The sequence below is a fragment of the Erythrolamprus reginae genome, chromosome 2 (genome assembly GCF_031021105.1).
Source record: "Erythrolamprus reginae isolate rEryReg1 chromosome 2, rEryReg1.hap1, whole genome shotgun sequence".
NCBI lineage: Eukaryota > Metazoa > Chordata > Lepidosauria > Squamata > Dipsadidae > Erythrolamprus > Erythrolamprus reginae.
The window spans coordinates 285,328,619-285,356,123 of record NC_091951.1 but is presented as its reverse complement, the minus strand read 5'-3'; the positions used below and the strand labels follow the sequence as shown (position 1 = coordinate 285,356,123).

The following is a 27,505-nucleotide window of genomic DNA, read 5'->3' as shown; positions in this document are numbered from 1 at the left end:
ATGCTTGGGGTGGTGGTGGAGAAAGCATATGTAGTTAGGGGCAAGTGGTGTAGTGGTAATGTTATAACATTACAAATTAGAATAGGGTTTCCTGTTTTCGATCTGTTACTGATTTTGGGGTGGGGGTGGAGTGATGATGCTATCTATTTAATAGCTATATGAAGCCTGCTGGAAACACAATAGTGTATTTAAGATTAAAATTAATAAAGGAAATAATAAAGAACATTATTATCCTATCATAAGAATTTTGATTACTAAAATACACATTTACTTCATAATTACATTTATTCATACTATAAATGTAATAGAATTTTTTTTAAAAAATCCAACCACACTTCACATTATGAAATTAACTGCTCTGAGGCTTTAAAAAACATTATTTATTATTTATTTATTGGATTTGTATGCCTCCTCTGTCTGCAGACGCAAAATGTTGAATTGGTTCAATTAATGAAAGATAAGCCTATCGGCAGCTATAAAAATGGAGTCACTTTTGAGCCAATACTGTATAATACTGTATATTAGATTGATTGTGTGCTTGTTTTTTAATATTCTGGGGTTGTTTTTTATGAATTTTTAAGCTTAAAATTGTAATTGGATTGGTGGGTATTGGATTTGTTATTATGTATTGTTTTTACTTTGTTGTGAGCCGCCCCGAGTTTGCGAAGAGGGGCGGCATATAAATCCAATAAATCTAATCTAATCTAATCTAACCTCAATTAGATTGTGGTTTTGGCAACAAAATATAAATGTTTTGCCATCTTCTGGACTTGGTTTGAAGCTTCCCAGCCTAGTCTACTGCTTAGACTGCAGATTTCTGCCTACATGCTAGACCAGTGTTTATTTTTGAAGTCAATCCGCTGAAGACAACAACCATTTTTCTACTCTTTTTCAACTTGAAGATGTGTAAACTTCAACTCCCAGAATTCCATGACCAGCCATGCTGGTTGGATAATTCTGGTAGTTAAATTCTAGACATCTTCAACCTGTCAAGTTTGAGAAACACTGGTCTAGAGACGTTTTGGTGGTTTCTCATCCAAAGACCCACCCATTTATTCTGCAACCACCTGCTCTGACATTTAGATCTATAAATTACATTAATTGACAACACTTCCTTTAATAGAAACAATATTAAATCACTAATCTTTAAGAAGTGGGAGAACCTGGGGGCAGAATTAAAAGAGGGATCAGCCTAGAATCCCTATCTAGGCACAAGTGAACTATCCAACCTCCCTTGAATTCTGTTGACCTAACTCCAAGCAGATGCTAACTTTTAGTTGAGAAGATTCCTGTACCTAGGCGTGATTAGCAATAAATCAATTTAACTGGACCTTCATGGGTGGATTTGATCTTTCACACCTGACTTGTGATTCTTCTAGTGGTATTTGTTACTAGAAGTGAGTTCTGACTTTAAAGAACTGAAGCAGTTTGCAATTCATCTTCACAAAACTAAGACTAACACTTCTTTAAGGTATGCACAACAAACAGTTTCTGGAACCTTAAAAATGTGCAGTTCAAGGATTCTTTTTGGATCAGCTGCATAAAATAATAGCCTAAGAAGAAATATATTAATTTAATTTAGGTGGGTTAATCAGATCCCGATGCAGGAATATTTATATCAGTGGTGGGTTTCACTTACCTTTGCTATCAGTTCGGGAATGGGAATGGGCGCACTTGATAATAATAATAAATAATAATTTATTAGATTTGTATGCCACCCCTCTCTGAAGACTCGGGGCGGTGATGCTTCTGCACATGCACAGAATGTCCATGATGACATATGGGCGGGTAAATGGAGCCTCCTCCTACTGCTGCTACCAGTTCGGCTGAACTGTGCCGAACTGGTAGTATCCTACGACTATATCATACCAAACTGGTAGAAACCCACCACTATAACATAGCAATAACTAACATATGAATGGTTTGCCATTAAGAAGATAATTATAGGTGTCTGCTGTATTTTTGGAATTTCAATTCCCAAACGCTTTGTACATTTTTTAAAAAATGTGTTTTTTCCTGTATCTCTAGCCACTTTTGTCTGTATCGATCTCATCATTTCAGGAACCGTGGAAGCAAAAAAAAAAAGGTTTAACTTTCTATAATGTCAATATTTAACTCTTAATGCTATGTATTTGTAGCAAGGTCACATTCAACAAATCTTACAAAAAGCCATTTCTATTTTAGAAAAATAACATCTGGAGAAGATAACTGAAGAGTCCTCCTTGCTAGCAGCCCAGCTGGCAGAAAGTTGTCTCTTCATGAGCTATATTACCATTTGAACAATAGTATTTTGTCTCCAACTTATTTCAGGGGGAAAAAACATAATTTCTTACAGAGACTTTTAAATTGGAGACTGATGAAACATTGCTTATGATTCAAGTCACTTCACAAAGAACAGCTGCTAACCATCCTAGGCAGTTTCTAAAAAAGAAAGAAAAACATAAAACAAGGCTCTTGGCTGCTTTGGAACGGGAGGGAGTTAAATATAGAAAACATGATTTTCCTGCCCACAATTTCAGCAAACTGCAAATCTGAAAGATTCAATTTTTCATTACAATTAAAAATCATATCTGTTTTTATCTATACATTTTTAATGTAATTACTTTGTCCTGATGACATATCAAAAAGGTACTTAAAATTGTGTGCAAATGCAGTATTACAGCTTTCTCTGAATTTATACTTTCCAGATATGTAATATTACAGCTCTGTCATCTAAGATTACAAATCATTTGGCTGAATAGTATGGGAAGGTAAGAACTCACAAATTGAACTCATTAATAAAAATTCTGGAGCTCTTCTTCAAAATTGAATATGATGAATACTGAATCTTTCAAGTAACTATAATCCTAAAGAATGTAATGGAGCAGTTATAATTACCTGATTTAATATATTTTATTGAAACATTGCTTCAAAGCCCAGAGCATTGTTAACTAGCAATTCTTCTCCTACCTTCCCAAAGTATGTATTTTCCTGTTCAAAATTAACAGTTCCAAACCTTTGAATCACCAAACACATAATAAAGGCTATGACATCCAATTCTCAAACCAAGAGGTTTGGGGTACTGATTTATAATTATTACTTTCTCAGAAATTCAGCATTGCCCATCAAATAATGATATCAAATTAGATTTAGTACTGCACTTCGCTAGTTGACTATGCAATTCATAGTCTATGAAATGCAAAGTAGTTTTTATATTCTGAAGTTTTAACTTTGCCTGGAACAGTTAACAAGACAGGCAATATATTCTTCATATATTTTGATCCCAGTATTCTTGACCAATCACCATGTTTGCTGAGAATGATGAAATTAGTTCCCAACATATAGAGGATATCTAATTGTTTATACCAGCTCTACAACTAGCCCCATGCTCTACAGGAGAGCAATTTGATTTTCAATGGGAACAATTGGAACCTTGTTTTAACCAAGTTAATGGCCTTTTAGGCTTCCTCTGCGTGAATAGGAGTTCACTTTTTGAATAGTAAGAATTGTATGTCAGGGGGGGGGGGGAGGATCAGGATTTTAGAGATGCTTAAGTGGGGCATGGCAAAAAAAAAAGTTGGGAACTACTGGTCCAAACCTTTTTTAGTCAGTACGGTGTAGTGTAAGGTGTCACACAGTGGCCCACCAATTGTACATGGGGATCTTGAGTAGAAAGAGAAGGCAAAACCCTCCCTTTCCCTTGACCCCCAACAAATGGTAGCCAAGGTAATCCTGCTTGCCTCAGCCAACATAGAGGCGGCACTTGGAGATCCATTTCAATAACCACTGATACACTTGGAATCCATGAATCTGTCTAATCCTGCCTTGAAGCTAGCCAGGCTGACAGCTGTTACGACCTCTTCTGGAAGTGAATTCCATAAACCAATGACCCTCTGGGTGAAGAAATATTTCCTTTTATTTGTCCTCACTTTCTTACTTTTGAGCTTTAAGGAGTGCCCCCTTGTGATATCGTGATAGAGAAAAGAATTTTTAACCATCTTTCAAGGCTGAAGAGACCAAGGCGTTGCAACCTGGTTTCATAAGGGAGGTGCTCCATAAGGGCCGAGATGGCACAGCAGATAGAGTGCAGTACTGGAGGCCACTAAAGCTGACTGTAGATCAGCGGTTCAAATCTCATCACCGGCTCAAAGTTGACTCAGCCTTCCATTCTTCCAAGGTTGGTAAAATGAGGACCCGGATTGTGGGGGCAATATGCTGGCTCTATTTTAAAAAGTGCTATTGCTAACAAGTTGTAAGCCACCCTGAGTCTAAGGAGAAGGGTGGCATAAAAAAAAAGAAGAATAAATAAATAAATTTCCTTGATCATTCTTGTTGCCCTTTTTTGCACCTTTTCCAGTTCCATTATATCCTTCTTGAGGTGCGGTGACCAGAGCTGTACACAGTATTCCAAATGTGATCTCACCCATTAATAATGTTTTTTTAAAAATGTTTTTTAAACTTATTAGATTTGTTATGAATTGTCTTATTGTATGCTGTGAGCCGCCCCGAGTCTACAGAGAGGGGCGGCATACAAATCTAAATAATAATAATAATAATAATAATAATAATAATAATAATAATAATAATAATAATAATCGATTTGTAGAGGCAATACAACACTTGCTGACCTATTTTAGATTCCCTCCCTAATCATGAAATTTGCCTTTTTTACTGCTGTTGCGCACTGGGTTAACATCTTCATTGAGCTGTCCACCAAAACCCCAGGACTACTGAGAAAGATTCCTTTTATAAACGTATCCTGAATAATAATAACATCCTTACTAATGATAACATCAGTACAGGGTTTTGATACCTTGGTATTTGCTAGATGTCTGTATGTGAAGTTGGAAATCTAAAGGATTTCTCCCTCCTCCTTAGAAAACCAGCTGAGTTTTGTTTTACATCTCATCCATCATTGCAGCCTTGGCTTGAGTGCAGAAAAAGCCAGAACCGTTTTCCTGCCACCCGTTTCCTGGAGGATAGTTGCGGCTCATGACATTTTGTGGGCTGTGCAGATTGATGGGTGGACCCACTTGGCTTTAGGAAAAGGACTGACTCAGACAGTCTCCGGCATTTCAAGATGTATTTGACAGTCTTATCTGCTCTTGCCCTCCTTGTCTCATTTTTCTGCCATCATTTAGAGAGAGAAGGGCTGGTTTCTTGCTCTTCCATTTTGATTCATATGCATAACTCAGGGGTGACATTCAAATCCCCCCCCCTACCGGTTCTGTAGTTCTGCCACAGAACTGACAGAAAAGTTCAGCCAAGTCTTCTAGCGTTCAATAGAATAAAATAGAATTCTTTAATGGCCAAGTGTGATTGGACACACAAGGAATTTGTCTTGGTGCATATGCTCTCAGTGTACGTAAAGAAAATATACATTTGCTAACAAGGTACAACACTTACCTGGTTACTTCCTGGCTACAACCTGGCTACTTCTCGCCTCCTCATATTTTCTCTGTATGTAAGAGCCCAAGAAGGAGGAGAGAACGGGTGAGTGGGAGGGGAGGGGCCAGTCAGTGGTACGATTGTTGTAATCCCCCCTGGGTCTAAGGAGACGGGCGGCATAAAAAAATCGAATAAATAAATAAGTTTCTCTGAGAATCATTATATTTGCCAGATGGATTGTGGAACAGCAATTCATTATGCCATATATTTAAGGAAATGTCTAAGCCTCCTGGAGAGTGGTGCCAGTGTAGAGAGTAAAGAAGTTGATCTTGACAAACAAAAGGCCAGATCTATTAACAAAGCAATGAGAAGAAAAACAAGGTTTAAGTCCAAAATAAGCAGAGAGCATATACAGGGAATCCCTGGCTTACAACCACAATAAGGGACCATAATTTCCATTGCTACAAAGCAAGCTTGTTCAGTAAGTTACATTTGATTGTACCACTTTTTTTTGCTGTGGTTGTTAAGCAATCGTTGCAGTTGTTAACTGAATCATGCAGTCGTTAAGGAAATTCGCCTTCCCCAACTGACTTTGTTGTCAGAAACTGGCTGGGAAAATTGGGAATAAATAACTCTTGGAATGCTACAACCATTGTGGCGGTCAAATGCCCAAATTTTGATCACATTACGTAGAGATGCTGTGATGGTCATAAACGCAAGGTTTAGTTGTAAAAGACTTTCTTCAATGCCGTTGTAACTTTGAACAGTCATTAAGTGAAAGGTCACAAGCTGAGGACGGCTTGTATAAAAGGCTTAGGTCAGTGATGGCGAACCTTTTTTCCATCAGGTGCCAAAAGCGTGTGTGTGTGCTATCGCACATGCGCAAATGCCCACACTCATAATTCAATAGCCGGGGATGGCAAAAATGGCCTCCCCTGTCGCCCTGGAAGCCCTCTGGAGGTTTGAATCAGCCCATTTCCCAAACTCTGGTGGGCCCAGTAGGCCCATTTCCCCCCCTCCAAGCTCCAGAAGCTCTTCTGGAGCCTGGGAAGGGCATAAATTCTCTTCCCCATCCCCCCAGAAACTCTCTGAAAGTTGAAAATGCCCTCCCAAAGCCTCTGGGTGAGCCAAAACGTAGCTGGCCAGTACAGACACGCACATTGGAACTGAGTTAGGGTAAACAGCTCGCGTGCTAGCAGATATGGTTCCAAATGCCACCTATGGCACCCGTGCCATAGGTTTGCCATCACTTAGGCAGATAAGAATGCATTAATATATAGGAAGATCCCAATGAAGAGATTTCAATTTGGACCAAGATATTTGGCCAATTGGCCAATGAACACCAACAGTGAAATATAATTTGTGATTTGTATATCTTTGTTTAAGTAACCACAATTTTCCTGTGTTTTGTCTTTTCATGATTTGGGGGAAGTTGAGATCATTTCCAATAGACTATTTATCTGGTTCTCTTTTAAACAACAATAATGGGGACTGATTTCTCAATCTGAAACCTTCTTCCCAAATAGTAAAAAACCAAAACCCACATTATATAGGTGAAATATATATAGGTGAAATGCACATGATATTCCAAGTCACATGTTTTAATTTTACCATCGAACTACATTAAATAATAATAAAAAAAAACTGGTTTAGTGAAAAACAATGATTATGATTTTTTTTTTACAGAATAACAATAAATGGCTTCTAGTCACAATTGCTGCATTTGTGTTGGAAGTTTGCACTTATAAATGCAAGACTCATTACTGGATTAACCGAGCATCTATTTTCTGTCTCACAAAACTTAAAGATGTTTTCTTCATTTACTTAAAAAAATATTTGAAGATTACATGTTCACAGTACTTCTTACATTAACGAGTTATATTATACAGATTAGCATATTATAATGCCATATAATGTAAACCTATGCCACACAGCAGGCATAATAAAATAAAAACAAAGGTTGGTGCCCCAATTTAAAATCCCTCTTATTTTTTTTCTCTCCCTAAGACACCTTGATCGGTGTACTTCAACACAGCAAATTCTGGGCCTGGGACTGCTTGTCAGGCCTGGCAAAATAAACCACCGCATTCTAACTTAAGCCCTGATTTCTTGATAAACAAATCTCAAAATATATAAATAAATATTTGGGAAAATGTTAACAGAAATCAGTAACCGTGCAGCCTGGATAGAATATCTGTATATTAGGATATAGGAGGGAAAGTCTTGTCTTCCGTGGTCAATGAACAGTAACAGTGGAGAAGGGCATTTTGTACACATATACAACCGGCTGACCAGCCATCACCATGAAATTATTTTGCCCTATTCCCTAGACTGCTTGCTGAATTACTAGGACATCACAGAATGTTTATAAGTGTCTCTATTACTGAAGAGAAAGCCAGTCATATAATGCTAAATTATCCAGACCCATTCTTAAATCCTAAACGTTGATTCTAGATGGATGTGGCGCAGTGGTTAGAGTGCGGTACTGCAGGCTACTTCTGCTGACTGCTGGCTGCCTGAAATTTGGCAGATCAAATTTCACCAGGTTCAAAGTTGACTCAGCCTTCCATCTTTTTGAGGTGAGTAAAATGAGGACCCAGATTGTTGGGGGCAATATGCTGACTCTGTAAACCGCTTAGAGAGGCTGTAAAGCAGTATGAGGCAGTATATAAGTGCTACTGCTATGTGGGCCGAGGAAGGCTCTGCTGGGGTCCTGTAAGGGCTTCCACAGTTGCATTTTGGAACATAAGAAGTGAATTTCATGTAGTGCTTTAGAGTAATCGGTGGCCATTTCTACATTGTCTCTCTAGTAAGTACACTTTTTCAGTTGAATTGCATCAAGAATACAATGTCAGGGACAGCATGTTGTTTTTCTTTACACAACCCTCAAGGGAACTTGCAGAGGCAGCCAAACTTTTCCTGAATCAGTTGGTGAAGACCTAAAACTCAGTGCTCAAAATAGGCGCTTTGAATTAATCAGCCGTCTCAAGTTTTCCCCTCCTGTGAGTTAAGTGCAGGAAATGCCACTTTAAAAAACAACAAACCCCTTTCTCTTGGGCTCTGTAAAAGCCACAGGACAAGAATCCTTGAAGTGCCCAGTCAGCAGATTTCACTTGCAGATGTTTCCATTATAAAATGGAGGTTTATTCTTTTCAGTGATGTAGGACAAACTTTTTGTTTTCAGAAAGTCTTCGTTCAGTTTCGGAGTGTTGCTGCTGCTGGATTTGCTTCGACTCTGATCCGGGGTGGGCTGGATAGGCAAAGACATGGCAACATTGTTCTTCACCAGACAACCACACACCAGGCGAAAGAAGGCCCTGCGCATGTCTTTGCTTGCCAGCGTATAGATGATGGGATTCATGGCGGAATTGAGGACCGCCAAAGCTATGAAGCCATCTTCTTGATACAAAACGGAGCACTCTTTCACTCGGCAGGCGACGTCGATCAGCAACAAAATGAACAGGGGAGACCAGCAGGCAATGAAAACCCCAACCACAATCACAACAGTCCTCAGCAAGGCCATGGATCTCTCCGAGTTGTTGTGATTGGTGACATTCCGACTGCTCGATTTCACCAAGACATAAATGCGGGCGTAGAGGATTACGATGGCCACTAGGATGGCTATGAAGATAATGATGCAGAACGCCACATACTTTTTGGAGTAGAGTGGTAAAATAGTGGAGCAGTCTCTTAAATTGCCGATACAGTTCCAGCCAAGGATGGGCAAAGCTCCCAGAGAAAGAGAGATAAGCCAGCACGTTCCAATAAGCAGGAAAACCCTGTACTTCTTATTTGCATCGTATGGCCTCATTTTGATCATGGTCAAATGCCGCTCTATGGCAATGGCTAACAAGCTGAATGTAGAAGCACCCAACGCCACGAACATGCTGCCTTCCCGAACAAACCAGATCCTGGAAGACAAAGTCAAAGTCTTGTTTCCTGACATCAGAATGTTCACTTTGTAAACTATTCCCGCCAACAGGTCACAAAGGGCCAGGTTGCCAATAAAAAAATACATGCGGTTATGAAATCTGTTGTTCTTCCAGATGGCAATCAACACCATTAAGTTCTCAAGGATGATAAAGCCACAGATAATGAGAAGTGCAATGATGGTCAAATTTTTTTCTTTTCCACGGCTAAGCTTTCCGGTATAATTGTAATGAAGTACTATCACAGGGTCCATGGCTTCATTTTCCTGAAATAAAAATAAACTGGGCGGGGCTGTGCTGACAATAGCCATGACTTAAAATTTGAGAGCGATGCACTTTGAACATCAAGGAACTTTTTGTTCTAATCGTTTTCCACCAGGGGGAGCTCACGCCACACTCTTTAAAGTGAGGTTCTTGAAAGATGTCTCCAAGCTGGTTGCATCTCAGCATCTTCAGGCTCGGGTGTCAGGACCTTTAAAAAACAAGCAAAAGACAATGTTAGTCAATAGGCTTAACTTCACAAATCTTCCCTTGTAACAAAGTAGGAACAGGCAACTCTCCTTTAAATAGAGAGCAATCAGATGCTCAAGGCAAAGGAGATAATTATCAAACAGGTGACGCTACTATTATAAAGGACTTTCCTTATCAAATACATTGCTACTCTGCCAAAAAAAGCTAAGATGATTTTATATCATCACATGGGGCTGAAAAACTGGAGCAAGTTATTACATATTAAGGGGAAGGGCAGAATTAGTATAGGAATGAATTTCCAAGCAATGATTTTCATACACAAAAGAACAATGCTACACAATTGTGCCTACCATCCCTGTCCTATTGTCTTCTTTTGTTACTTTTTATCATTACTTATCTAATGTTTAATATGTATAAATTATCACCCTATAATTGTTTGACAAATAAATAAATAAAAATTAAAAAGATAAAAATAATATAAAGTATAGATGAGTTAAAATATAGATATGATTGTTGACACACAGGGCAGCCCTGATTTATTTATTTATTCAATTTTTATGCTGCCCTTCTCCTTAGACTCAGGGCGGCTTACAACATGTTAGCAATAGCAATTTTTAACAGAGCCAGCATATTGGGGAAGGATGGAAGGCTGAGTCAACCTTGAACCGGTGATGAGATTTGAACAGCTGACCTTCAGATTTACAGACAGTTTTAGTGGCCTGCAGCACTGCACTCTACCTGCTGCGCCACCTCGGCTCTTTCAGGTGATAAATTTGATATTTATCACCTAAAATACAAGCATTAGATGATATTATCCTCTTCTCGTCCACCCTGCCACAGAATCATCTGACTAGAATTCAAGGCCTGTTAAATTAGCTGACCACAGGAGAGGAGCAATGCCACAAGGACATCTCATTTCTGGCAGTAATAGTGTGTTATTAATAAATTCATAACTTCTCCATTTTTGCCCTTTCAAAACACCCAAAATGTGCTGTCTGAACTTGTCAGGCTGTGCCTAATTATAGAACTGGTCCTGACTGCAACTGTCTGAAATGGCATTTTAAATACACCACAGACTGCAATCCAATACAAACCTTGCCTGGGAAAATGCTGCATAGAACTTGAAATAGAATTCCTTCACTTCATAGGGGAAATGCTTCCTGCCAAGCCATCCAAATTCTCACCCCTCTACTTCTTGTTTCTTAACCTCCTCCTCTTCTGCACGTTACCTATCTGATCTGTTCTTCTCCCTTTTATTAGACAAAGACACTTCAATTGTATTAAAAAAACCCCAACAATGATGGGTAGCACCACTTGTAGCATCCTGTAGACCAGAGATGTCAAACACAAGGCCCAAGGGTCCATTGGGCCAATGAGGTGCTTAGATCTGGCCCACAGAGCCGCACCGGTAAGAGTGGCCTATAGAACTTCTGCCAGCAAAAATGAGCTCCTTTTTCATTAGCAGAGGGTTGCAGGAGACCATCGCAACTGAAAATGGAATTCGGGAGCCCATTTTCTCTAGCAGAGCGCTTGGGTCACCACATCTGCTCCGAGTCTGCTGAGAGGGGGGGCATATAAATCCAATAAATCTAATCTAATCTAATCTAATCTACATGAGTGACATCGAGCTGGCCTTGCCCATTCTGGCCATGCCCACCCCAGCCCTGACATCAAACACAACCCTGATGCGGCCCTCAATGAAATTAATTAATTAATTAATTTAATTCATTTATTTATTAAATGTGTATGCCGCCCCTCTCAGTAGACTCGGGGCGGCTCACAGCAGTAATAGAAAACAATGTAGAATACAAATCTAATATTTAAAAAACTAAAACCCCATAATTTATAAAACATACACACAACATACCATACATGAACTATATAGGCCTGGGGAAGATATCTCAGTTCCCCCATGCCTGACGGCAGAAGTGGGTTTTAAGAAGTTTACGAAAGGCAAGGAGGATGGGGGCAATCCTAATCTCCGGGGGGAGCTGGTTCCAGAGGGTCGGGTCCGCCACAGAGAGGGCTCTTCCTCTGAGTCCCACCAGACGACGTTGTTTTGTCAACAGGACCCGGAGAAGGCTGACTCTGTGGGACCTAATCGCAATTCATGTGAAGATGCCACAAAGGAGGAAATTGCATCCCTCAGTTTCTTTTACAGGTGGTCCTCAATTTACAACAGTTGACTTAGTGACGGCACTGAAAAAAAGTGACTTATGACCCAAAGGGCCAAAGTAAGGGCTGATTCCCGAACCGGCCAAACCGGCCTCCAAGGATCCCCCTGAAACAAGGGGGGAAGCCGAGGCTCTTCTTGCCCTCCAAAATGGCCGAATCACTGCTACTGTTTTACTTGGCTCAGCCAAAATCATCACCATGTTTCCAGAACTGTCAGAGGTCTTCAGGAACTTCTTCAGCTTTGCACAATTGCAGGCAGGCCAGAATTGTAGGAAACTGTCACTTTGTTCTTTACAGCAGGGGTCTGCGACCTTGACAACTTTAAGACTTGTGGACTTCAATTCCCAGAATTGCTCAGCCATTCCCCGCTGGGCTGTTTTTCGCTCTCCTTGAGGTTCAGGAAAGCCTCCTGAAGCCTGGGGATGGTGAAAAATGGCCCAACAGATCAACTGGAAGTTTGGAAATGAAAGCAAATGGAGCTGCCCTACTAGTTACGTTCAGACAGTTGCAACCTGGCCTCACACACATTGACTCATTTCTTCTGGAGCCGAGGAGGCTTTCCTGAAGGCCTCTAGCCGATAACAGAACTCCGGATTGATCCAGAGCTGTGTTATAGGCTGCAGAGGCCTTCTGGAAAAGCCTTTAGGAAAGGCCTCTACAGCTGATAACAGAACTCTATTATCAGCTGCAGAGGCCTTCAGGAAAGCCTTCCTGGTTGCAGAAGAAATGGACCAGGATGTGAGAGGCCTGCCTGCAAATTGTCCAAAACCGAAGACATTCCTGAAGACCTCTGACAGTAAAAAGGAAGTTAAGGGTGAGCACACAAGTGAACTTCCGGTTGGCCCTTTGGTCACTTTTTGCCATGGGGAGAGTGAAACTGGCAGAAAGGAAGCCCAAAAAATTAGTTGGGCAGTACGCGCATTCGTGCTGAAGCTGACATAGAGGAACACCTCATGTGCCCTTTTTTAGCTTCCCTTGCCACCTGTGGCATAGAAACATAGAAGAAGTCTGACGGCAGAAAAAGACCTCATGGTCCATCTAATCTGCCCTTATACTATTTCCTGTATTTTATCTTACAATGGATATATGTTTATCCCAGGCATGTTTAAATTCAGTTACTGTGGATTTACCAACCACATCTGCTGGAAGTTTGTTCCAAGGATCTACTACTCTTTCAGTGAAATAATATTTTCTCACGTTGCTTTTGATCTTTCCCCCAACTAACTTCAGATTGTGTCCCCTTATTCTTGTGTTCACTTTCCTACTAGAAACACTTCCCTCCTGAACCTTATTTAACCCTTTAACATATTTAAATATTTTGATCATGTCCCCCCTTTTCCTTCTGTCCTCCAGACTATACAGATTGAGTTCATTAAGTCTTTCCTGATACGTTTTATGCTTAAGACCTTCCACCATTCTTGTAGCCCATCTTTGGACCCGTTCAATTTTGTCAATATCTTTTTGTAGGTGAGGTCTCCAGAACTGAACACAGTACTCCAAATGTGGTCTCACCAGCGCTCTATATAGCGGGATCATAATCTCCCTCTTCCTGCTTGTTATACCTCTAGTTATGCAGCCAAGCATCCTACTTGCTTTTCCTACTGCCCGACCACACTGCTCACCCATTGCATACCCATGTACGCCATAAGTTCGCCATCATTGCTCTAGGACAGTGATGGCAAACCTTTTCTTCCTTCGGTGACGAAATAGGTTGTGTGCACGCTATTGCACATGCACAAGTGCACACACCCATAATTCAATGCCTGGGGAGTGCAAAACAGCCTCCCCTGCCCCCCCCCACCGGGAGGCCCTCTGAAGGCCGAAAACAGCCTGTTTCCCAACTTCTGGTGGGCCCAAAAGGCTCATGTTTTGCCCTCCCCAGGCTCCAAATGCTTCCCTCCCCCACAGCCCTCTGGAGGCTCTCTGGAAGCCAAAAATGACCTCCCAGAGCCCCTGTGAGCCAAAAATCTGCTGCCCGGCACACACATGCATGTTGGAGCTGAGCTAGGGCAACGGCTCGTGTGCCAGCAGATATGGTTCCACATGCCACCTGTGGCACCCGTGCCATAGATTCACCATCATTGCTCTAGGGTCCTTTAAAAATTACAACTTCACATTATCACATTTTAAATGATTGGATGAATAAAACAACAGCACATTATTGCATCACTTGACCTCCTTGAAGGGGTCTCCCCTCAGGCAGGCTCTTCAGTTCTTCCTTCCTCTTGAAGCCACTGAATGCATTTCAGTCAACCAAGAGTGTCCAAGGATCATGACTTCTTTAGCAACTGAGGGTTTTTTTGACCAGGGAACATTTCTCTCTCCTGTCAGTGAATCCGGTCAAAAATGCTGAGCCACCAATGACATGCTTGAGAATTGGCAATGAATGCCAGGATGACTACTGAAATAAAACGGAGATTTGGCATTGGAGCAGCCTCTTTCCTAACCAGTCTGACAACTTATTCTATCCTTCTCTTATACTGAAAGGCTTATGCTGGTTAACAAATGCCCGGAATGCTTCCAAAAGCTCTTTTCATGGCATGCATTGGCTTGTTAAATAATTAAAATTAAATACGACTGTTATCTAGCTATTCTCTACTATGATATTATATTAGAAATTATAATTTCATGGCACCTTGCAGAAAAATTCTGGGGTTGACTTTGAAGAAATATGCAGCTCTGGCATGGAAGTTGTCTTCATGCAAATATTAAAGTCAAGGTAAAAAAGAGAATGGATGTTCAGCACACAGATTTATTAACATTACGAGGGTTGCCCAGAAAGTAATGCACCACATTTTTTTTCTCAGCCTACAGTAATGGTACGAATGCAAAACTTTAGATATACATTATTTGAATTGTCAAGAGTGCATGTGTAAATTTTGCGTTTCTTTAGACAGATAGCGTAGCTGCAGCAGTGTTTCGAAATGGCATCTGTAAGTGATGTTCATTACAAGCAGGGTGTCATCATTGAATTTTTCACTGCGAAGAAAGAAACTGTTGGGAACATTCACAAACGTTTGTGTACAGTTTATGGAGAATCTGCAGTCGACAGAAGTACGATTAGTCACTGGTCACAGAGGGTAAGATTATTAGAAGAGGGTTCGGTGATTCGCGCAGTGCAGAATTGGCTTCGTGACCAAAACAAGGAGTGGTACCGACAGGGCATACACGCCCTTGTGTCTCGCTGGAGGAAGGCCATAGAACGGGACGAAGATTACGTGGAAAAATAGGGAGTGTAGAAGAAACATCATTCTTTCTTATGTGTAAGTTTCATTGTGTTCAATAAATAATTGTTGAAGAAAAAAAATGTGGTGCATTACTTTCTGGACGACCCTCATATATTGGCATTTTTAATATCAGATCAATATTGGTTGACACGGTCTCTTTGGCTCACCACTGCACCACATACAAAGCCTATGAATCTTCCTGCTCTGGTCCCATTTCTAGCAGACATCCATATTCATTTTTAAGCATCGAGTCCTCCTGCAGAAAATAGGAGGAGTTTGTAGTATTTTTTGCATATAGAGAATGTTTCCATCCATTGGAAAGGATCCCCTCCTTCCCTTCTTGGGCTACTACCTCCATTACTGTAGGGAGAAGATAGCTGAATTACCCAAAGAAATTGAAAGAAGGAACTCTCCAGCAGGGGAATATGCAATAAGTTGAGCAGAAAAAGAGGGCTGCCATTGTCTTTCTTTTATCACTTTTATCACTAAAGGTGAAGAGCAAACTGTTGGCACTCTCCTACAGACTTTTAACACCTTAAACAGGAGGTTCCCATAATCTCCTAGCAACTGTAAATAATTAGAACTGCACATGCAAGCCTATACAGAGCACTCAGAAGGTATAGGTAATAGCAAGACTGGAAGCACAAATGTTGGTTGCTGAAAGGGAACAAGAGAAGTAATTTGAAGGGGAGCAAGTTGGCAGCCCTGGGATGCTATTTGCAAACTCAGAGTTTCCAAATAGGGGAAGGAGGGGAAGAGAACTGCAGAGAAAAAAATACAGAAATGGAAAAAAAGGGGGACTTGCCAACAAGCTACTTTGGCCTAGAGATGGAAATTTTGCTTACCGGTTTACCTCTTTTCTGTATAGTTGCTGGTGGCAATAAAAAAAGCTCCTAACAAAATTTTAGCAAAACACTCCAGTTTCCTAGATCTCAACTTTGCTATTTTTCCAGTAGTTCTTATAAGGAGATCCAGCTAAGTAACTAATTACCAAACACAACACACTTTACTTCTGTTCTAATATTTATGCAAACATAAGCAGTTTAAAAATCAGAAAATTAGAAGTGGAGAATTCTGGTTAAGGCTGACCTGGAATCATTTCTATTGTCCAAACCAAAGACAGGTTTAATACATAAAACCTCTCCACCTGTTCTCGGGAATCTGGGCACCCTGGATACATTTCCAAGAATTTCCAACCAGCAAAGAGGGCTTCAAGTTGAAAAAAGCAGGGCTGGCTCCTAGAACCTGACAAACTATGGGAGAGCCTCTTATTTAAACCCTCTGTTGGATAAGAACAGTTAAATATGTCAGCAAAACAAGTATATACACGATTTCATTATGAAGCATCATCTGACTCAGTGGACTAAGGCTAAGAAAGTAACTCAGAACTAATGTTACCCTCTGGGTAAAAGAGTTAGGTTAGAGTCCCTTGGGAGTTGGGCGGCATACAAATCCGAATAAATAAATCAACAAATAAGATTAAATAGACCTTGGGAAATCCCACCATTCTTCAAAGCTCAGTGGCTGATCTTAAGCCAATTGTTATCTCCCTTTCTAATTTATTACACAGGGATATTGTGAAGATAAGATATGGGTTGGGAAACCATGTATGGCATTGTGAATGCTTTGGAGAAACAATAAGACGAGATAATAAGAGTATCTCCTGATAAAATACGAAGTGTATATTTCCATGGCAGAACAAATCTTCATCAGATAATTACTCAGTTATACGCTCCTATTTATACATTGATTCCCGCCTCCTTTTTTTCTTGATAAACCAAACAATGGAAAACTTCCAATCCAACTCCACTCCACTCCAGTGAATCAGATCCACAAATGATGCACCAGAAAAAAAGCACGTACTTTCAATGTCTATAGAGAATCTCAACCATCCAGGTCATAATTATCTCAAAGGGTTTTTTTTTCCCCCAAAAGGCAACTGGATTTTCTTGTTTTTTTCTTTCTTTGAAAATATTTCACTTCTCATCCAAGAAGTGTCTTCATTTCATTTCAAGGCAATATCATATGTAAGCATTTACGGTCTTAGTTCTTTGATGCACCCTCTGAAGGGCTAATTCCAGACCACACAAACTTGCCAGACAGATAGCTGCAGATCACACACCAAATCATAACATTAATTGGCACATTGTGGCAGCTTTATCTATTATTTATCAATCTATTGGCTATTCTATGAAAAATAATTTCATACCTGTCAAAGGAATGTACATAGAGTCTTTTGTCCAGCACTTTCATTCCTTGTCCTAGATGATCAGCCTGCCGTCCTATTGTGAAATATTAATTTCACAACCCTTCCGTAAAATATCTGCCACTTCAGAGTGAGAGATAACAGAAAGAAGAAAAAAGATGGGCACGAGAGGATAAATATCCTCACCCGTTATGGGTTGCAGCCAATATTTGCTGCTTGCTTCAGCCCTGTCCATTATGTGTGCTTCTCCAAGGCATTATCTATTCCGGAAATGTCTTTCTTCACTCAGAAAATTGGAAGGGATGGGCACAGGCAATCTGGGAAATACTTTCTTACAGATACTCATGTCCAGGGGCCCAAGACAATAAAGCATTTCATGTAAACTTTATGCTAAAAGCAAACAGCAGGTGGATATAAAGGGAACCTTTAAAATCTCCCCGTCCCCTCTCCCTCTCACACACAGAGAGACTCACTCACTCAAATATCCCGACTCTGCCTACTGTTGGATTGTAGTCTTTGAAGAAATGCTGTTATAAAGATGCTGCTATACAGTGTTCCCTCGATTTCCGCGGGGGATGCGTTCCGAAATTGCCAGCGAAGGTCGAATTTCCGCAAAGTAGAGATGCGGAAGTAAATACACCATTTTTGGCTATGGACAATATCACAAGTCATCCCTTAACACTTTAAACTCCTAAATTACCATTTCCCATTCCCTTAACAACCATTTACTCACCATTATTACTGGTACTCACCATTGAATAGTGATCCTGATATTTATAAACATAATTATTTATTAACGATAATTATTTTTTTTGCTATTTATTTGCAAAAATTATTAGTTTGGCGATGACGTATGACATCATCAGATGGAAAAAAACATGGTACAGTAGTCCCTCGCTATATCGCGCTTCACCTGCCGTGGCTTCACTTCATCGCGGGTTTTGAAGTCAGCTTCATTTGAATGATTTTACCACACAAACAAGCGCTAGAATCCCCCAGCGGGACTCCCAAATGATGAGCGGGGCGGGGACTGAGCTCCGGCGGAGGCCCGTCCCCTCGTTCAATCCCCCTCGCCAGTGCCGAAAGGAAAAAAAAGAAAGGAACGTGACGCGGCAGGGATTTCCAGACTGGGCTCGAGGGCGGAAGAGAGAGAGAGAAAAAAAAGAAACAGCCGGGGCAGCTCACCAGGGACTTTACAGCCGGGGCAAGGCAAAAAACACAACATTTGGCCGAACTGCTGCAAAGAACAGAGTAAGTAGTAGTGGGGGGGAAAGGTTAGCCGGCCGTTGCTCGCCTCCAGGCATCCGGAGCTGGTGGGAAGGAGGATAAATTCCCCATCGCGGATTTCACCTATCGCGGCAAGGTCTGGAACGTAACTCCCGCGATAGGTGAGGGATTACTGTATAGGAAAAATACCGTGAAGTATTTTTTAATTAATATTTTTTTGAAAAACCGTGGTATAGGCTATCCGCGAAGTTTGAACCCGTGAAAATCGAGGGAACACTGTACATCTTTAAGACATTGGAACTCCAGCACCCATGGCTTTTACTACTACTACTACTTGTATGTCACCTCAGACTTTACTGTTTACAAATGGAAATGATTAATCTAAAGCAAGGGTGTGAAACTTGTATCATCACAGCAGTGTCATGTGGTGCATTGGGACTTTCCCCCCTTCGCTAAACTGGGTGTGGGCGTGGCCAGTGCATAACACATTTGGCCTGTGGGCCACGGGTTTGAGAGCCCTGATAAAGAAAGACTACCAGGCAAAGCAGATACTTCTATTATTTTGAATATCAACCTATGAGCGATATCAGTATCAGGTTCAAAACCCAACCTGGTAATGATGCCATTAAGCAATTATTCTAGAAACTGAAAGTCTTGTGTAGCTCTGGCTGTTTTGAATGTTCAGAGATTTTATCTAATATCTAACTGATATCAGAACATTCAAAGGTGTCAATATGTATTCCCTTAGATGTGCACTAACTACTTCAACCAATGCATGCTTGTTATAATTTGAAAAAAAGGCTCCTATGCATAGCATATGATCTTCAGGCCACAAGTATGTATGTATGTATGTATGTATGTATGTATGTATGTATGTATGTATGTATTTTTAATGCCATCCTTCTTAGACTCAGGGCGGCTTACAACATGTAAGCAATAGGACTTTTTAACTTAGCCAGCATATTGCCCCCACAATCCGGGTCCTCATTTTACCCACCTCGGAAGGATGGTAGGCTGAGTCAACCTTGAGCCGGTGATGAGATTTGAACCGCTGACCTACAGATCTAGCAGTCAGTTTCAGTGGCCTGCAGTACTGCACTCTACCTGCTGCGCCACCCCAGCTCTTCAAGTATCCCATGAAGCAGTCTTTGTGTGGCCTGCTGGTAATTTTTAGCAAGCAACAATTTCATTGCCTTTCTCCATTAGCTGCAGAATAGCTGAATGGCACACCGAGTATTTGTTTGCAGCCTGCAATGATTTTTAATTTATCAGTATCATCCTGTCCCTTTACAAGTTGTGCTCTAGTTCAGAGATCTTCAAACTTAGGAACTTTAAAACTTGTGTGAGTTGAAGTCCACAAGTCTTAAAGTTGCCAAATTTGAGGATCCCTGCTCTAGTTGATAGGATTTGATGTGTTCCGAACCCCATTTACATATTTGATATCGGGGCCACCAATTGACTGTTAGCTGTTTGATAGGGACACACGTGAGATAGATAACTTGATAGATAAATGATAGATAGACAGATATAGATATGAGAGAGAGAGAGAGAGAGATGATAGATAGATAGATAGATAGATATAGACAGACAGACAGACAGACAGACAGACAGACAGACAGACAGACAGATGTATTCTGCCTAAGCACCCCAGTTTTTCATGACCAAGAATGGTGAAAATAGACTATTCAGGTCTTGTAAAATGAATGCAAAATTAACAGCAAACTCAATGTTAGGTTTCCATATTCAAGAAAGCAGTGAAATGACATCATTTTATGAGAGGAAATTAAAAGCAGACCAGTCAATTCATGCACTGCAGCTCAATATCACTGGGATATACTAGTCCCAAAAAAGGTGATTTAGTTAAGATTATTGGGGTTTTTAGATTTGTATAAATATTTGTGAAGCTGAGGGGATGTATGGACTGGCTGTTTGAAGAAAAGCGTTCTCATGTTCCTCAAGTCTAGCTGAACTAATATTCTTTCCAGATGGTGGATGCATTGAAATTGGATTCTTACAGGAGGGAGACTGTGGGAAAGGGAGTGAATATGAGAAGCAGTCCATGTACCTTTAAACCATCTTCCCATAAGTTTGAACCCAGAGAGAATCATGAAATCATAAGCGGAGGAGGATTGTCCTTGCCAGGCTCACCAGATGCTGTCCCCTGATGCGGGTCTATTTCCCCCCCTTGTCCTTCACTTCCAACAGAGAGGAAGAGAAAGAGCAGGAGAGAGTGTGAATATGAGGGTGAACAAGTAGAGAAGTGCTTCAGATTTTGAATAAACTCACAACTTCTTCTACTCATTAAAATCATGATCCGGCGCCAGCCTGAAAAAAAGACAGGGCTGCTTTATTGTATTTACTATCAGAAAGTTGTTGTAATCATGTTTATGCAGAATTCCAGTCCATATTCATTTTATTTAAGACTACTGTCACTCTGATCTAGCTACAATACCCCACAGAACAGTCCACAAATGAAATAATAGCTCCACAAGCCGAATATGATGTAATGTGAATATTCTGACCTTGTATGATCTGTAACCGTCTGCCCAGCATGTTTTTGCTTGTCTGATAAAACAATGACACTGGGACATGACATTTCAAACTGATCGACAAGATATTTTTGAAGTCAACCACTACAGAACTTCCCAGTTGCAATTTAGTTTATTTTATAACATGTTGCATTTTATGCAAAATCCATTCATATGGGTGGGAAGGAAGGAAGGAAAGAAAGAAAGAAAGAAAAAAGGAAGGAAGGAAGCAAGGAGGGAGGGAGGGAGGGAAGGAAGGAAGGATCCTTCCATCCAAAGGCATAATAGAAAGATGGGTGGTCATATAAATTGTTTAAATAAAATAAATATTTGGATTGTCCTTCCTTGTAGCTTGTGTGCATATCAGATTAAATTTTCTTGCACAAAACACCTATACAGTGGTACCTCGAGATACGAGTTTAATTCGTTCCGGACCTGGGCTCTTAAGTCGAGCAGCTCTTATCTCGAACGACTTTTCCCCATAGGAATTAATGTAAATAATTTTAATTGGTTCCAGCCCTCAAAAAACTCACAAAGTTAGTCTAAATTATGCAGAAAGACATGTTTTTAATGAAGAAATGTACATGTACATATAAATGAATAATGAAGTTTCTTTCACTTAACTTGTAAACTTTCTTAAACTTTTAAATTTACATAAGTTCAACTTCTCTGCCACCCAATCCTGTAGGACAGAGGTCCCCAACCCTTTTTGCACCAGGGACCGGCTTTAAGCGATCAAGAGAGGAATGGGTGAATGAATGGACGGAGGGTGGGAAGGAAGGAAGGAAAGAAAGAGGGAAGGGACAGGAACAGAGGAAGGAAGCAAGGAAACTTATGAAAGGGGAGAGTAAGAGAGGAATGAGTGAAGGGAGGGAGGGAGGGAAGAAGGTGGGAAGGAGAAAGAAAAGAAGAAATAGAGGAAGGGAAGGTAAAAGAGAGAAAGAAAAAGAGCAAGAAAGAAAGAAAGAAAGAAAGAAAGAAAGAAAGAAAGAAAGAAAGGGGGAAGGGACAGGAACAGGAAGGAAGCAAGGAAACTTATGAAAGGGGAGAGTAAGAGAGGAATGAGTGAAGGGAGGGAGGGAGGGAGGGAAGAAGGTGGGAAGGAGAAAGAAAAGAAGAAATAGAGGAAGAGAAGGTAAAAGAGAGAAAGAAAAAGAGCAAGAAAGAAAGCTGCAAGCACCCCCCCGAGCCCCCCAGGCCGGCTGCAACCTTTTAAAACACGCGCGCCGCTTCGCAGCTGTCTCCTGAAGCCGAACGCGGAAGTTAGCGTTTGGCTTCAGGAGACAGCTCCTTGGCGCTTGTATCTCGAATTTGGGCTTGTAAGTAGAACAAAAATATCTCTCCCCTCCCAGCTCTTATCTCGAGTTGCTCTTAAGTAGAGCAGCTCTTATGTCGGGGTTCCACTGTATGTGATATTCACTAACAGTATGCAGAAGTTTTGAATTTCAGTTTTAATTGCCTGGGTGGGGGGAAGTGTGGCTACTTTAATTTGTAGCAAAGAGATACTGTCCTGAATGAAGTCTAAATTACCTTTTCCCAAAAAACTTTTGAAAACTCATATATGCAGTTTTATGTCTGAAATGGGAAGAGATTTAAATGTAATCTGTAATGGAATAGGAAATAAATTAAGTGTGTTTGCTTAGTAATTAATTATATAGGAAAGGATTTGAACTGTTCGCTACCATCATTCAATTTCACTTTAAACCTTAATGCAAAAAAGGCTAAAACCTTTAAAAGACGCCATCTTTTTTCTGGATTTGACCCACCCACCTCCTGAATCCAACCTCTAACATACTTTTCAAAGGCTTGTACAATCATTGGCTCAATAGAAGCTGCATGCTTCGTTGCAAGCGAATGGCATTTGTTGGCTCATGAGTTGGATGGCTGCCCATATTTTATTACCACATTTTGCTAAATTTACCATTATTTTGGAATTGCACCTCCTATTCTACTACTCTTATCTTCTTCCATTATACTTCCAAAGAACACAATGAGAATATTTATTTTTCAGAAGCTACCTTCATAGAGATCTTCTCATTTCAAAGACTAGGCTGTTTCCTCAAAATTGCTTCTCTCCTCATCTTCCAAACTTTTGAATCTCAGTCGTTTCTTTATAGCTATTTAAAATGGCCATTTAAAAAATCCTGCTGCGGTTATCCTGAATCTCATCCACTTTTTGTGAACTTTCCCTCCCCAAAAGAGATAGGGTGGTCCTGAAAATGAATTAACCGGATCATACCAGAGGCAAACACAAAGAATGTTGAATTAGGACCAGAAGACTGGGCTTCAAGTCTGCCTTTCTGAGTAAATTTGAAGTCAGTCATATTCTTTCAGTCCAACTCACCTAGGTGGATCACGCTAGGTATACTAAACCCTGAGCTGCCCTGGAGGAAAGGAGGGGTGTAAATTCAGTACATAAAAAACATTTTAACCAAATAAACGCACAAGCAAACTCCAAAGCAGGGGAGGAGAACAATGCCTCCTGGCTTAAAAACTGGTGCTGTAAATTAAATTTTTCCCGTCTGGCACTCTTCCACAATCCTCAATTTTAATTCCACTTTTTTTTTTGAGGTGTCGGGTTTGGGAACGGTCGATCCAAGGCGATCCCATGCACATCTCCCCTGTTAGTTTGTCTCTCCCCCCAATCGGTCAGTTAGCTCGATTCCATCGTCTGAACGTCTTGACCATCCGAAACTGGAAAGGCCAAGCTTGACCTCCGCTAACCCAGATTCCGAATTGGCCCTTTTGGTCTGTTTAACCCGCGCGTAAGGAAAGTTGCTCCGGGCGAGGGTCCCACCGGGGGGGGAGGAGTCTTCAACCCTCCCCCCCGCCCAACATAACGAATTTGGAAACCGCTGATGGGTGAACTGAAGTTCGCTTAGAACCGGCGCCCAGCACAACCCGCCTCATTGAAGGGAGGGATATACTTGTGGGGGCACCAAGTTCAGAAAGGGGGACGAGGATTTGCCTCCCGGATCCTGGTTTTTGGCGACGCGATATCTGTAAAACGGTCCCACCTCGTTCCCCTTCCCGAGCCGAATTCCTCCCCTCGACCCCAAATACTGTAGCTACCAAATGGCACGGTTGGCGCTTTGAGGGGGGCGTCGCCGCCTCTCTTTCTCTCTCGGCTGGCGGTCGGCGCCGTCGCCCTTCAAACTGCCCAGTTCTTCAAGCGACTCGCCCCTATTCGCATTCTGAGGTGCCCCCCTCCCGCTTCGCCCTCCAACTCCGCCGCGCGGCGTTTTGCCTTCCTGCTCACCTGGCGTCCGCTCCTCTCCCCCTTCGCCCGCTCTTCGCCCGGCGCGCCTCATGCCGGCTGGAGGGGGTTGTTGGCGCCAAAGCGCGCTTGCTCTGCCCGGTCCCACTTTCCCGGGGCCATAAAGTTCCCGCTTTAAGACAAGAGCGCAGCCGCGCGCGGACGAGCAGCGCCTCCAGACCGCGCCGTCCAGCCGAAGGGGGAGAAAACTCCTCCGGCCGGCTGCCAGCGGATACCTCTCACACACCCCTCCTCTCCTCCTTTCTCTCGCTCCGCCGCCGCCTCCTCTTCTCGGCCTTGCGCGGAGCTCCTCCCGCCGGACTCTCCTCAGCGACGAGTCCCGGTTCACACGCGCCGCCACATCCTCCCCTGTTCTCTTCCCCGCTGGGCTGCCTCTAATATTCCTTCTCCGGTTGCCTCTGGTGTCCTCCAACGCACCTCCCACGGCAAGAAGCCCTGAGCTCCGCGCTCTTGCCAATTGCTCCTCTCTCCCAGCCGGATCCGCGGAGTGGGAAAGGAGTCCCGCTGTACTTCAGCCAGCAGGACTTGGAAAAGGTGGCCCGTTTCTGGCCGGTGGGTGCGCTCTTGCGGCCCTGGGCGGAGAAGGAGCTCGACTGAATTCCCTGGGCCTTCTTGAGGCAATGGGCGCGGGATGGCAAACGCACGGAAGGAAGAGAAGAGTTCTGCTTGTCACTTTAACGTTTGATCTAAGGGAGCTCAGCCCTTCCAGAACTGGGACGTTTTCCCCGCACTGATATGTGGGAGGCTGTGGGGCATATTTTATAAAATACTTTCCATAACTTCTTTAGGAAAGGAATAGAATAGAATTGAATTTATTGGTCAAAAGTGTGATTGGACACACAAGGAATTTGTCTTTGGTGCATATGTTCTTAATGTACATTTGAAAAAAGATACATTTGTCAAGAATTATGAGGTACAACACTTAATGATAGTCCAGGTACAAATAAGCAATCTAATCCTATAGAATAGAATAGAATTCTTTATTGGCCAAGTGTGATTGGACACACAAGGGGTTTGTCATTGGTGCATATGCTCTCCATGTACATAAAAGAAAAGATACATTTGTTAAGAATCATGAGGTACAAGACTTAATGATTGTCAAAGGGTACAAATATATAATCAGGAAACAATATTAATATAAATTGCAAGGGTGCAAAGTTACAGTCAGGCAGCCATAAATGGGGGGAGATAGGTGATGGGAACAATGAGAAGGCTAATAGTAATAGTAACGCACCCTTAGTGAATAGTTTGACAGTGATTAGGAAATTATTTGTTTAGCAGAGTGATGGCATTTGGGGAAAAAACTGTTCTTGTGTCTAGTTGTCTTGGTGTGCAGTGTTTTAGAGTGTCGTTTTGAGAGTAGGAGTTGAAACAATTTATGTCCAGGATGTGAGGGGTCAGTAAATATTTTCTCAGCCCTGTTTTTGACTCATGCAGTATACAAGTCTTCAATGGAAGGCAGATTGGCAGTAGTTTTTTTTAATTTTTTTTTTAATTGAGTAGCATAAATTAAGATGAAAGATAAAGAAAGAAAACCAATAAATAGGAACTTCAGAAGCACATGATGTTATATCTGCTGAAAATATTTCTATTCTGTGTATTTTCTGAAAAGTACAGGTATGCCTCGACTTATGACCACAATTGTGTCCAAAGCTTCAGTTGCTAAGCGAGATATTTTTAAGTGAATCCCCCCCCCCCCAGTTTACAACCCCTGGTGCCACAGTTGTTTAGTGAATAACTGCAGTTGTTAAATTAGTAACACTGTTGTTAAATGAATCTGGCTTCCTCGTTGACTTTTCTTGTCAAAAGGTCACCGAAGGGATCACGTGACCCCAGGACGCTGCAACCGCTGCAGTTTACAATCAAATATGAGCCAGTTGCCAAGTGTCTGAATTTTGATCACATGACCATGGAGACGCTGCAGTGGTCGTAAGTGTGAAAAATTTATTTATTTATTTATTTATTAGATTTGTATGCCGCCCCTCTCCGTAGACTCAGGGCTGCTCACAGCAATAATAAACACTATATAACAAATCTAATAATTTAAGAGAAACACTAAAAACCCCATTATTAAAAGCAAACATACACACAAACATACCATACATAAACTGTATAGGCCCGGGGGAGATTTTTCAATTCCCCCATGCCTGACGGCAAAGGTGGGTTTTAAGGAGTTTACAAAAGGCGAGGAGGGTGGGGGCAGTTCTAATTTCGGGGGGGGGCGCTGGTTCCAGAGGGTTGGGGCCGCCACAGAGAAGGCTCTTCCCCTGGGTCCCGCCAGACAACATTGTTTAGTTGACAGGACCCGGAGAAGGCCAACTCTGTGGGACCTAATCGGTCGCTGGGATTCGTGCGGTAGAAGGTGGTCCTGGAGATATTCTGGCCCGATGCCATGAAGGGCTTTATAGATCATAACCAACACTTTGAATTGTGACTGGAAACTGATTGGCAACCAATGCAGACTGCGGAGTATTGGTGTAACATGGGCATACCTAGGGAAATAAGTCACTTTTTTCACTGCCATTGAACTTTGAACAGTCACCAAATGAACAGTAGTAAATCAAGGACATTTGGTCTCATTTTGCTGGCTTTCTCTGTAATTTCTGGTCTCTTTTTTGCTGGCTTTCTCTGGACCTTTCCTCCCTTTCCTCCAACAGTGTGCGAACTTCTTTGTCACCATGTCGCTTTGTCACCATGGCTTTTGTCTGCAGCTAAGGCTGCTTCAGTACCCCTTAGCAGTGTTGGTTCTAAAGCAGTGTCTTCCCTCTTTTGAGACAATTTTTCCTTTGGAGATTTCACTGATGCTGGGATGTTTGATGTGGTTAAGGTGTGAGATCGGTTGCATCCACCACAAGCAGTGACGAAGCCCAGATCGTGACATGCATGCAATGAGGTTATACATGTTTCACCATTTGCCTCCAGCAGTGTTGTGGATTAATGGGAAGTCAGATTGATGAAAGCAGCGTCACAGTCCTAACCTTTTTCTTTGTGACTTACGACATTGCACTCATACCTGAGAGCAGTGATGGAAACCCTTTTTCTTCTTGCATGCCAAAAATGGGAGTGCGTGTGCGCGCTGAAGTGTACATGTGTGCTAG

General features: G+C 41.7%; 1 protein-coding gene across 1 annotated transcript; it reads right to left on the bottom strand.

Annotated features, from left to right (window-relative positions):
• Nucleotides 1–6,952: 6,952 nt before the first annotated feature.
• On the bottom strand, nucleotides 6,953–24,763 carry S1PR3 (sphingosine-1-phosphate receptor 3). The gene is made up of 2 exons (XM_070736290.1): nucleotides 24,390–24,763; nucleotides 6,953–9,768 (listed from the first exon to the last, which is right to left on the bottom strand). Exon 2 carries the CDS (start codon nucleotides 9,605–9,607, stop codon nucleotides 8,477–8,479), a length of 1,131 nt encoding a protein of 376 aa, XP_070592391.1. The 5' UTR covers nucleotides 9,608–9,768; nucleotides 24,390–24,763; the 3' UTR covers nucleotides 6,953–8,476.
• Between the last annotated feature and the right edge of the window lie 2,742 nt (nucleotides 24,764–27,505).

What these genes read in the sequence shown, in the direction of transcription:
- S1PR3 (XM_070736290.1), bottom strand. Translation starts at nt 9,607, where the DNA reads ATGGCTATTGTCAGCACAGCCCCGCCCAGTTTATTTTTATTTCAGGAA.